Source organism: Zophobas morio, unplaced genomic scaffold (genome assembly GCF_036711695.1).
Source record: "Zophobas morio isolate AGI-343-1 ecotype UQ-CSIRO unplaced genomic scaffold, CSIRO_AGI_Zmor_V1 ptg000012l, whole genome shotgun sequence".
Classification (NCBI taxonomy): Eukaryota; Metazoa; Arthropoda; class Insecta; order Coleoptera; family Tenebrionidae; genus Zophobas; species Zophobas morio.
In genome coordinates, this window is record NW_026972117.1 from 1,102,290 (window position 1) to 1,115,162 (window position 12,873).

The following is a 12,873-nucleotide window of genomic DNA, read 5'->3' on the forward strand; positions in this document are numbered from 1 at the left end:
CAAATGTTGATACCGATCATCATCTGATAATAGTGAAAATGAAGATGAGAACGATAGTCAATAAGAAAATAAAAACGGAAAATAAGAAAAGATGGAATTTAGAAGAATTAAAAGAGAAAAAAGATGAATATGAAAGTGAGTTAGGAAAACAGCTGGCAGCGGAAGTAGAAGAAAATGATATTGACAATACTTGGGGACATTTAAAAAATTGTATGATAAAAGCGATAGAAAAAATAGCAGGCAGAAAACCAAAGAGGGCGTTTAAGAAATGGTTTGATGACGAGTGCGAGTGGATTGTAAACAGGAAAAGGAATGCAAGAATAAGATGGCTAAAATCAGGTAAACAAAGTGAATACCAGAATTACAAGACGATAAGAAAAGAATGCACAAAACTACTATTAAGCAAAAGAACGAAATGGATTGAAGAAACAATGGATGAATTAGAAAAAGACAATAAGAACAATGTGAAGCTATATCAGTACATCAGAAAACAGAATAGGAAACAAACAATCGTGAACATTGATAGTAAAGATTGGGAAAAACATTTTCAGAAACTACTGAGAAGAGATTACGATGCAGATATAATGGACCAAAATCAGATAGTATACAGAGACACCAGTGATGAGCAATACCTACCAACAAAAGAAGAATACTTCAATGTATTGAAATGCTTAAAGATGAACAAAGAAGGAGGTATAGATGGTATAGTGAATGAGATGTTTAAATATGGAGGTCAAATACTAGAAGAGAAGATGTACGAGTTAATTACGAGTATATGGATTACTGAAAAGATGCCAAGGGAATGGGACACAGGAATAATAATTCCAATACTGAAAAAAGGCAAACCACATTTATGTACAAATTACAGAGGAATTAGTCTGCTTAATGCTGCATATAAATTATTAACCAGTTTAATAAATAAGAAGTTACAAGAAATTACGGAAACAGAAGTAGGGGAATATCAATATGGCTTCAGACGTGGAAGATCAACAATCGATGCAATCCATAGTATGAACCAAATAATTGAAAAATGCTGTGAGCACAATATCAACATACATATACTCTTCGTCGACTTTAAGCAAGCGTTTGACAGTATCAACAGAGACGCGATGGTCCAAGATATGGAAAAGATGGGGATACCTAGAAAACTAATAAACTTAGTCAGAATGTGCATAAAGAACTCAAAAGCAGTAGTAGCAGCAAAGAATGGAAATTCTGAAGAATTTGCTTTCAACGCCGGGGTTAGACAAGGTGATGGTATGTCAGCTACTTTATTTAATATTGTGATGGACAGAATAGTTAAGAACACTCATGCGGAAGGAACAATTATAAATAAGTCAGTGCAAATCATAGCATATGCTGATGACTTAGCTTTAATTGCGAGAGACAAGGAAAGTCTTAGTAAATTACTAGCAGTAATTACGAATGAAGCAAGCAAAAGAGGATTGGATATTAACGTGGAGAAGACAAAATATTTATCAACAAGTAAGAGACAAGAAGGAAGAGACAAAAAAGAAATTGTAATAGGAAATTTTAAGTTTGAAATTGTTGAAAACTTTAGGTATCTGGGAAGCATTATTGATAATGAGGGCAAACGGCAAGTGGAAATAACGCAAAGAATACAATCTGGTCACAGAGCGTATTTCAAATATAGCAGCATCATGAAGAGTAGCAGAATATCCAAAGATACAAAGTTGCGAGTTTATAAGGCAGCAATAAGATCTGTAGTGACATACGCAGCAGAAACAATGAGCCTAACTAGAGATGCAGAAGAAAAGATGAGTAGATTTGAAAGAAAAATAGTCAGAAGAATAATGGGGATGAAAAAAATACAAGACCAAGAATACAGAACATTAATGAACCACGAAATAGAAGATATCCTCAAAGGAGAAAACATAGTAAGAGCGATAAAGGCACGTAGAATACGCTGGTATGGTCATCTAAAAAGAATGGAGAAAAACAAACACGCGAGGAAAATTACTGAATGGAACCCTGACAATAACAGATCAAGAGGAAGACCAAAAATCAGGTGGGAGGATCAAGTAAGAAAGGATTTGTCAATGCTAGATATACAAGAATGGTCGAAGAAAATCCAGGACCGGACACAGTGGAAAGAAATAGTAGAGCAGGCGAAAACGTACAGGCAATTGTAAATTCAGAAGAGGAAATGGTGGACTGACTCCCCACGACTAACCGAGTCCAAAGAGCTCAACAGAGCGGCTACAATTTAATAAAATGTAATGCCATGTATATAATGGCTAAAACTGAAAATAATCTACTATAAGACCAGACGCAGAAATTTTTAGGATTTGGTTCAAGATTAAAGTAAAGTTCTATGTTGTGTTGGGTTATTTTGGAAATATCTTATTAAGTTATGTTAACCCTAATACAGAAAACAAAGAATACGAAACATTTGAAAAAAATTAGACCACTGGAAATTAAAAAAATGACTCTGTAGAAAAACTGTTATAGAAGATGTACAAGAAAACCCCTTAACAACGAAGCGAAGAAATGTTAGAAGAAAATAAATGGTAAATCTATTAACTTTTGGCAACATAGAAAATTCGGTGCAATGGAAACATTTTGGAAAAAATAAACCAACAAACCTCAAGATTGTAAAAATGAGAAAAGAAGAGGCAACGGCAAAACTGAAGATATAGAAATTGGTCTACTTTCGGTTACTAGTAAACTTACATTAGAATTCTTCGGTATGTGGGAAGATCCACAAGACGAACAATAAGAGGATAAAGTCAGAACGCAAATCTGGATCTTTATCTAATCACGAATAAACTGAAAATTCTGAACGAAATCGTGCAGTTGACGCGATGTGGTGTACCTCAGAAAAAGTTTTGGTGAAAACACAAAGAGACAAATAGTTCGAAAAAGCAAACAAAAATGAAGACAAATTCACACAAAATCTCACAATCTTCACCCCATAAATCCTCCCCAAACCTGAAACCTCGCCCCTTCAACGAAATTCCGTCGACAGACGTCGCATGTACACGTGCGAAATCGCATTTAGGTCCTTAAATTTTCATAACGATACATTTCGAGACGACGAGTCCTCGCATGTGCCACATCAAACCCGGAAACTTGTAAATTTAATCCGGCCGTAATTTATTTCGACATTACTTCCGACCGAATTACTCGCAGCGCTCTTCTATTTTTCACTCGTCAAAACACCGCGGCGACGCCTCGCGACAGCTCTAAAAAATATATCGACTTACCACCGAGTTCAAATAATTGTGGAGGGACAATCCATCATCCCAGGGCTTTTCGATGTCGCAAGATAGGTTCATTGGCTTTGTGGAATTCATCAGGGTGAGGCCTTTAGCAAAAACATACACAGAGTCATACATAAGGGCAGGCTCCGCCTGAAATGAGCATCTATTTAATGAGGGCGGCGGAAGGGCGAGGGCGCGTGATGGACAGGGACGGCTCGGCTTCCTCAGACACTTATTATTATTTTTTTGATTTCGCGAATTCATCGCGGGCGATATTGCGGCTCGAGGAATGCGCAAGCCGCCCTTATTTCTACCACGCGGTGCAAAGCAGAACTATTACCTGAATAATTCCGCTTCTGTTGAGGATTGCATGACCAATCGGCTGGAATTTTTCCATAACTTCGAGGGTTTCCTTCGTGTGTGGGTGGTCGACGTCGACGATCCTGAACGCCGTTATATTTACGGAATTGTATTTGAAATCTTCCAGATCGAACGTTTCCAAATCCTGTAATCGAGAAAGAAAAGATCAAAATTCAATAGCGGCCGCAGATGACGATTTTCGGGTTTTCTTTATGGGTCGCGTATGGGTTAATGGGGATTTTTATTGGTAGGGCGGCGGCGACACAACAAGCAATTAAATTCTTAATTTTGGCTTATACGGGGAGCCGTGGCGAATTTAATCGAATTAAAGTCGAAAATTAGAGCGCCGTTGATTGTATTTATTTGCGAATTTGGTAGGCTGGAAGGGCGAAAGTTCAACTTAACGGAGCGCAGTTGGTGGGAAAAAGTGTTTAATTGAGTTTTTGCGCCAAAGTAGCGTGCGATTAATATTTTTTTTTAGCGGGATGTTCGAAAATTAAATACAGTCGCCCGAGTTACATTAAGTTAGTTCTTTTCGTACCTTCATGAAATAAATATCTTTTTCCTTTTTTTATAACTTTTCGAAGAAGCGGAATTTGCTCGACTGTACTCCAAAGGCGTGAGAAGTCGTTTCTAAATAATCTTCCACAATTTTTTTTTTAACATCATGTTTGAAAATTAAATACAGTCGCCCGGCGCCTCCACCAAGAACAAAGCCGCTTTTCAGCGTCCAACCCCCAACAAACAAGACAAATTCGTACTTTTGACAAAAACCCCCACGAAACATAATTAAAACACGAAAAAATCCATCACGACGCGAAAACCGGCTCGATTACCCTCCGGTCTTGATATTCATCAGCTTATTAAACCGATACTCCTCGTTCGGAGATTAATAACGTCCGCATTTACTTCCCGTGGCAAAAAGCGACTTTTGCGTAACATCGCTTCCCTTCCCTTCCCGGATTACCTCGGCCGCGCCTAATTTATTCCCTTTATTCCAAACAAGAAAACATTTCATTCTTGCGCGTAAACACTAATTTACATGTTGTTGCATGAAAAAGCCGAAATGAAATTAAACCGATTTGGAACGGAAGGCCGGCATAAAACTGCGAAAACCTGCCGAGATAAAATAATTTGGCCGAGGGATCCGGCGCCGGCTTAGCCCGAATTCAAATTTGCAAAGATTTACATTTGCGGTTTCATAATTTAGCAACAATTATTGTTTCGGCACGCGCGGGGGCGTGTGAGGGATTACCGGCACGTTTTTGGTGGATGCAAATCGGGCTGGACACGTGCCAGAACACGCAGCCCTGTTTCGTGGCGGATGTCGGACGGTTATAAACATCCTATAGATATTCAGGGGATTCTCGTGAAATATGCAGATTGTGTCGGGGTTTTGAGGGCTTTTGTTGCCAAATTTTTAGACGGGGCGGCGGTTGTGAAACTGGTCGTGGCGGCTGGGAGCAGATTTAAATGAGTGACAAATTGTCAGCTTCAAATAATAACATTTCTTTTTTTTATTAATCAAATCTGAAGAACCGTAGATTCTAGTGTACTCGTCCACTTGTGGTTTATGAATCCGTGGTGAGTTTTTACGCTAGGTATCCACATTTTTGGGGGAAAAAATAGTCATCTTACAATTTTGTTAAGTAAATGTTAATTAAATGTTTAAAAAAGGAGTGAATTTATAGTTGATGAATCCTGGTTGAATTTTTATTCTAGACACTAGATTTTTCGAAAAAATCAAAATTTTTCAAAAAATTCAAAACAATTCCGTTTGTCAATTTTTAAAATTTTCGTTTTACGATATCTCAATTACTTACTTATTCAATTATCCATTTTTTTAGTTTTCGGACGTTTCAGTTAGGGATTTTTAAATATTTCGATTCTTCGATTTTCAACTCTCGATTTTCCAAGTTTTCGATGTGATGTTTCAGATTTTAATGTTTCGAGTATATCGAAATTTTTAATTAATTTTCCAATATTTCATTTTAGAGGTTGTTCAGTTATTCGCTTAAATTTTTCGATTTGTGGACTTTTGATTTTTTGATTTTTCGATTTCTTTATTTTTTCGGTTATTCAATTTCGCCATATTAAATCTGGATTTTTTTAATTATAGGTTTTTCTATTTTTGATTTTATCAATTTTTCGATTTTGGGATTTTTAATCTTTGGATTCTCGAATTTTTCTTTGATTTTTCAATTTTTCAGTTTATCAATTTATCGATTCATTAATTTTTCAATATTTCATTTTAGGGATTTCTCAGTATTTCAATTTTTCGTTTTGATTTCTGGCTTTTTTATATTTTTCATTTTTCAATCTTTGGATTCTTCGATTAGGTATTCGATTTTTTGATGTTTCGTTTTCTCGATTTTCCTTTTTTTCCGAATGTTCAATTTTGAGATTTTTTAAATTTAACTTTTTTCGAATTTTCATTTCGTCGATTTTTTAATTTTTCAGTTTTTCCAATTTTAAAATTTTAATTTTTTCTATTTTTAATTTTTTCGAATTTTTAAATATTGTGATTTTTCGATTAATCGATCTTTAGGATTTTCAGTTTTTTATTTCTGGATTTATCGAGATTTCAATATTTCGGTTCAGTTTTCCCGATCTTTGGGTCTTTTAATTTTTCAATTTTGCAATTTTTATTAATTTTTCGGTATTTAGATTTTGGGATATTTCGATTTTCGACTTTTCAATTCGTCGGGTTTTCGACTTTTAGGCTTTTAGACTTTTCAATTTTTCGATTCTTCAATATTTTCATTTTTTATATTTTAAATTTGTCGATTTCTCGATTTCTTGTTCATTTGTTTTTTCAGTTTATAGATTTTTATTAAGTATTTCAATTTTTCGATTTTCCAAATTTTCGATGTTTCGATTTTGAATATTTTCAGTTTCTAGATTCTTCAATTTTTTGATTTTTAAAATTTTTAGATGTCTCGATTTCTTATCGACTTTTTAAATTTTCGATATTTCAGTTGGGGAATTTGCAGTTTTTTTGCTTTTTCAATATATCGATTTTTAAATTACTCAATTCTCTGATATATATTTCAGTTTTCAATTTTTTGATTCCTCGATTTTTCGTTTTTCCAATTTTTCGATTCTTTTTCTTTTAAATTTTTAGACTTTTCAATTTTTGGCGTTTTACTGTTTCGATTTTTCGATTTCTCGATTTTTTGACTTTTAGATTTTTTGATTTTCCTGTTTCTAGATTTCTCGACTATTTGAAGTTTCAACTTTTTGATTTTTCAATTTTTGATTTTCCAATTTTTCGATTTATCAAATTTATCGGTTCATTAATTTTTCAATATTTCATTTTACAGATTCCTCAGTAATCTCATCAATTTTTTGATTTTTCGTTTTGAAAAACTTAACAATCGATAAATTGGAAAATCTCATAATTGAAAAATCAAAAATTGCAAAATTTCAAAACTGTAAAATCGCATCATTTTAAAATTGAAAAATTGCAAAATCAGACAACTGTAAAATAGAAAAATTAGAAAATTGAAAATCGAAAAAATGAAAAACTGAAATTAAAAATCAAAAAATAAAAAAATCGAAACAATAAAATTCGGATCGCTGAAAAATTGGATACCTTTAAAAATTAAAAATTCTTCGACTTCTTGACTTTTTGACTTCCTAATTATTCGATTTTTCGGTATTTTGATTTCTCTATTCTCGTTTTTTCGGTTTCTCGAGTTATCGAATTCTCAATTTTTTGATGTTCAGATTTTCAATTCTTTAATTTATTGATTTTTCACTTTTTCGATCTTTCGACTTTCTGAATTCTCGATTTTTTAATTCTTCGATATTTCAGTTTTACGATGTTTCAGTTTTGGGATTTTTCAGTTTTTCGATTTTGCAATTTTTCGAATTATCGATTGATACATTTTTCGGTATTGGAATTTTGGGATTTTTCAATTTTTCGATTCTTCAATTTATTTTTTGTCTTAAATTTTAGATTTTTGGATTTTTCAGTTTGATTTTCAGATATTTCTGTTTTACGATTTTTCAATTTTCCCACTTTTAAACTTTGACGTTTCTAAATTTTCGATTTTTCGATTAATCGGTTTTTCAATTTTTTAATTATTCGACATTTCGATCTTTCTATTTTGCGATTTTACAACTTTACGACGTTTACATTTTTTGATTTTTCGATATTTTGATTTTCCCATTATTCGTTTTTTCGGTGTTTCGGTTTTTCGACTCTCGATTTCTCGATTTTTAAATTTTTGATTTTTCAATTTTTCGATATCTCAGTTTTTCGACGTTTCAATTTCTCTTCGATTTTTCAATTTCTCGATTTATCGATTAATCAATTTTTCTATATTTAAGTTGTGGGATTTTTCAATTTTTCCATGTTTCATTTTTTTGATATTTTAATTTTAATAATTGTAAACTCGAAAATTTATTAATTTGTAAAATTGAAAATTGCAAAATTATTAGATTGAAAAATCGAATAATTGAAAATGAAAAATCCAAAAATTGTAAAGTAATTAAACCGAAAAATCAAAAAGTTGAAAACTGAAATTTAGAACACTTAAAAATCAAAAAATTGCAAAATTACAAAATCGAAAAGTTGGTCTAAATTTATTATTTAGGCACCGCAATTTTTTCGTCCCTGGAATAAAATGCAATAAATCCAGCTTTTCGAAAAATTATACCTAAGATTTAATTTTCCGATTTTTTTTTTAATGATAACCTCCATAAGTGTGTGTTTCTCTCTCTGTGGTTATTAAAGAACCAGTTTATGAACGAAGAGTGTGTTGTTCTTTTAATGACCGATTGTCGTTGTCGTAGACATATCCTAACCTTCAGACAGTTAACAAGTGTGTAATGAAAGATGGAACTGACGGATGTAAAAGAAAATTTGGAAGGTAATAATTTCCTGGTTTATCGTTCTTGTTTTGAGAAATAATTTAAATGATTGTTGCAGGTGACACCTTAATTGTGTTGTTACTCCTTCCTAATATTCTAACCAAGCACAAAGTGGTTAAAAGATTGAGCTATTTTTGTGTTGGATTTTTCATATTGACTGTAGTTTGGGTCATTTCGACCATCGTGATTACGAAGCAGTGGAATGCCTTTTTGGCTCAATATGCGACTTTGGCAAGTGGGGGAATTATGGTAAGTTTTCATTAACTAGTTAAAAGCAAAAAATTATTATATTATTTAATTACCACCATGCACCACCCGACCTACCTATTTTCAATATTAGGTATAAAATACTGTAGACTCAGTCGACTTATACCCAGCAAACTTTTAGACAAATTTGGTTTTGTAAATCGCAGAAAATTAACTAAAGAATCGGTTAATAACTCCAACATTAATGTAATTAACATAAATCACTTTTGAATGTGTTTTTATGGAGGAATTCTACGAAAATATGGTAGGTTTTGTCGACGAAATTAGCTACAAAACTCATAAATGGTCCAAACATTTGATATTAAATACATTTATTTGGCGCCTATTTGGATAATGGATACAAAAAGATAAAATAAAGCTTTTTGTAAATAATTAAACCGTTAGTTTTCTAAGGATTAATTATATTCCGACAAAATTATTTAGAGAAAAGTCAAATAATACCAAACCCATCACAAATGCATTAATAAGGGTGTGTTCTTCTTTTAATGACTGATTGTCGTTGTCTCAGACATATTCGAACTTTCAGACAGTTAACAAGTGCGTAATGAAAGATGGAACTGACGGGTTTAAAAAAAATTTTGGAAGGTAATAGTTTCCTGCCTCATGTTTTTTGTTTTCATAAATAATTTAAATATCATTGTTGCAGATGACACCTTAATTGTGTTGTTACTTCTTCCTAATATTCTGACCAAGCACAGAGTATTTAAAAAAATTAGCTATTTTTGTATTGGATTTTTCTTCTTGACTGTAGTTTGGGTCATTTCGACCATCGTGTGTACGACTCAGTGGAATTTCTTTTTAACTCAATATGCGATTTTAGCAAGCGGGACAGTAATGGTAAGTTTTCATTTAGTAGTTAAAAACAAAGAATTATTCGTTTCATTTTTTTATGTCCATTTTTTAATTACATATTCCCAGACCTTCGCAAGCTATGTCACCATGTACCACCCGACCTACTTAAAGCTTTATTTCGATACGTACAACAACATATTTCCTTTTTTGTGGCCTTTACGGAGCCTGGGAGAAAGCGAATACCTCAGGTTCCAAAAACTCGCAAAGATCACAACAACAATGGCTTGGGTGGGTGTAAGTGTGACTGTTTTGGCAGGAATTCTATCTTTACCGTGCTTCGTGGACGGGTACCGCTTCATGTTTCCTGTGAAAATTGCGTTCGACTACCTTAATGGATGGATGCTATACTTATATGTGACACTTTTCTACGTTATGTTGTACCACGGTGGATTGACGATAGTAGCGACTCTTTACTGTCTCACCTATGTAGTAATGCACTTGTACAATCAGGTGTGTTTACTTAACAAGAAGTTAACGGAGCTCCCGGAGAAAGAGGACGCCTTCCAGGCGGTGGGTGACTACGAGTATCAAAATCTGGTGACCAGCGAGCTGATTTCGTGTATTAAACTGCACCAAGTTCTTGTAGAGTACCGTCGGAACAATTCACAAACCAACAATGAACTGAGTGAAAAATTGTTTCAGGTTTAGCAGAAAAATTAACGAGTGGATTTACTTTCCCACGTTTTATTATACAACCAGTGTGGTCCTTGTCGCTCTAAATCTTCTTCTCTTTCCAGTACGTATTTTGGTACTTTTGAAAAGAAAATACATCGTGAACGTTTTTTAGAAAGACGATTCGAAATTTGTCTTTCTCATGGTAGTCGCTCTGTGCATTCTTGCTGTTTTTATGGTCATAAGTTGTTGCTGTGTTGGCCAGCTTCTGGAGAACGAGGTACGGTTATCAGTGTTGCGCTCTTTTCTCATGATTGCAGCACTTTCTAGTCTGAAAAACTTTTCGTCTCTGGGTACAACTGCAAGTGGTACTTGTGGAATGTCAAAAACAGAAAGTTGCTTCAGATGTTTTTGGTTAACACTCGGGAGGGTATGGCTTTGACGAGCTCTGGACTCGTAACCATCAACTTTCAACTTTTGATTGGAGTGAGTGACGTTTCACACGTGCACAGCAAGCATACGATTTTCAAAACTGATTTTTAGCTCTACCATGCTGTTTATTCAACGTTGATGTTCTTTTTGAACATGTCTAAGAGTATTGTTGCAAACTAGTGTCAGCGAAATAATAAGAAACACGTTTGTTGAATTTTTCTGTTCAAGTATATAAGATAATACAGTTGGCTGTTTGATCACGAAAGAACGGATTTGTATGCACAAAATTCGAAATATGCACAGTTTTACGCACCAGCTTTCTTCGATTTTGTCAAATGATTCTTCTCATCTTTTCTTGCCACTATTAGGTATAAAATACTCTATGCTCAGTCGACATGTAGTAAAGTCGTTTTTAAAACTGTCGTCGTCAAGTGTATTGAGTCGGAGTGTGAATAATATGTTAACAGTCTTGTCAATGTTTAATGATGATTTGTTATCGTTAAACTATTTACTTACTAGGGTAGAAATATCATTTTGTACAGTAGAGATTGACTCCGTGAGTGAGGTCGATTTTCAGGCGGAACAAATAGCACGGAATCAATTTGTGCTAGATATGAGGCAGATCATTCACATACAGTAACAATAAAATGATGCCAAGTATGGAGCCCGGCGGGATTCCATGTTGGATTAGTCTTTTTTCAGATACTCTGTTATTTAGTAAGACAATTTGATGTTTGTTTAACATGTAAATAAGATAAGAACTATTGGGATGAAAGTTGTAGTAGAATAGTCTTCGTAGTAGGATATCGTGGCATAGAAAAATTACACATTTTTAATTGCTTAATGTTCCTAAAATAAAATAATAAATAAAAAGATAAACAAGTGTGTTTTCGTAACATAATCCATTCGATTCATAGACAGTGGCGGAGTATGGGTGATTAAAATATGATATTTTACGAAAACATTTACTTTTTGCTTCCTGTCGGACATCCTATTCACAAAAATATTCCTCAAAAAATGAACTCCACTTTTCCGACAAAATTAATTAAAGAAAGGTCAAACCATACGAAACCCATCACAAATACATTAATAATGAGGTTTCCACGAAAAATGGACATTAAAAAGACCGATTAAAGCTTGTCGTTCCGTGAATTTTTTTTTAGTTTAATATATTCTCTCTGTGTGCTTATTAAAGAACCAGTTTGTGTAGGAAAGGTGAGTTGTTCTTTTAATGACCGTTTGTCGTTGTCGTAGACATATTCGAACCTTCAGACAGTTAACAAGTGTGTAATGAAAGATGGAACTGACGGGTTTAAAAAAAATTTTGGATGGTGACATCTTGTTTGTGTTGTTACTTCTTCCTAATATTATAAGCAAGCACAAAGTAGTCAAACAATTGAGCTATTTTTGTGTTGGATTTTTTTGTAATTTCTGTAATTTGGGCCATTTCGATCATCGTGTTTAAGAATCAGTGGAATTTCTTTTTCACTCAATATGCGGCTTTAGCAAGTGGGACATTTATGGTAAGTTTGCATTTACTAGTTAAAAGCAATGAATTATTCGTTTGATTCTTTTATGTTCATTTTTCAATTACAATTTCTCAGGGCATCGGAAGCTACGTCACCATGTATCACCCGACTTACTTAAAGATTTTTGTCGATATTTACGACAACATATTTCCTTCTTTGTGGCCTTTACGGAGCCTGGGAGAAACCGAATACCTCAGGTTCCAAAAACTCGTATGCTATATATGTATTATTGCGAAGCAGTGTCAGTGAAATAATAAGAAACATGTTTGTTGAAGTTTTCAGTTCGCTGTTTGAACACTAAAGAACGGATTTATATGCAGAAAATTCGAAATTTGTACAGATTTACGCACTGGCTTTCTTCGATTTTGTCAAATTATTCTCCTTATATGTTAGGTATAGAATACTGTATGCTCAGTCGACATGTACCCAGCAAACTTTTATGACTTAAGACAAACCACCTTTTTAATTGAAACTTGGTTTTGCAAATCGCACAAAATTAACTAAAGAAACTCATAAATGGTCCAAACATTTGATATTAAATACACTTATTGGGCGTCTATTTAGATAATGAATACAAAAAGATAGAATAAAGCTTGTTGTAAATAATTAAACCGTTAGTTTTCTAAGGATTAATTATATTCCGATAAAATTAATTAGAGAAAGGTCAAATGATACGAAACCCATCACAAATACATTAATTAGGGTGTGTTCTTCTTTTA

General features: G+C 33.5%; 1 protein-coding gene across 1 annotated transcript in view; it reads right to left on the minus strand.

The window, feature by feature from the left end:
• Nucleotides 1–12,873, minus strand: part of LOC135127541 (glutamate receptor ionotropic, kainate 2) — a 355,107-nt gene that overhangs the window by 38,396 nt on the left and 303,838 nt on the right. Inside the window, exons 7-8 of the mRNA XM_064053980.1 lie at nt 3,565–3,729; nt 3,231–3,374 (exon numbers count right to left, since the gene is read on the minus strand). Coding sequence (XP_063910050.1) covers nt 3,231–3,374; nt 3,565–3,729 — 309 coding nt within the window. The remainder of the gene's footprint in view (nt 1–3,230; nt 3,375–3,564; nt 3,730–12,873) is intronic.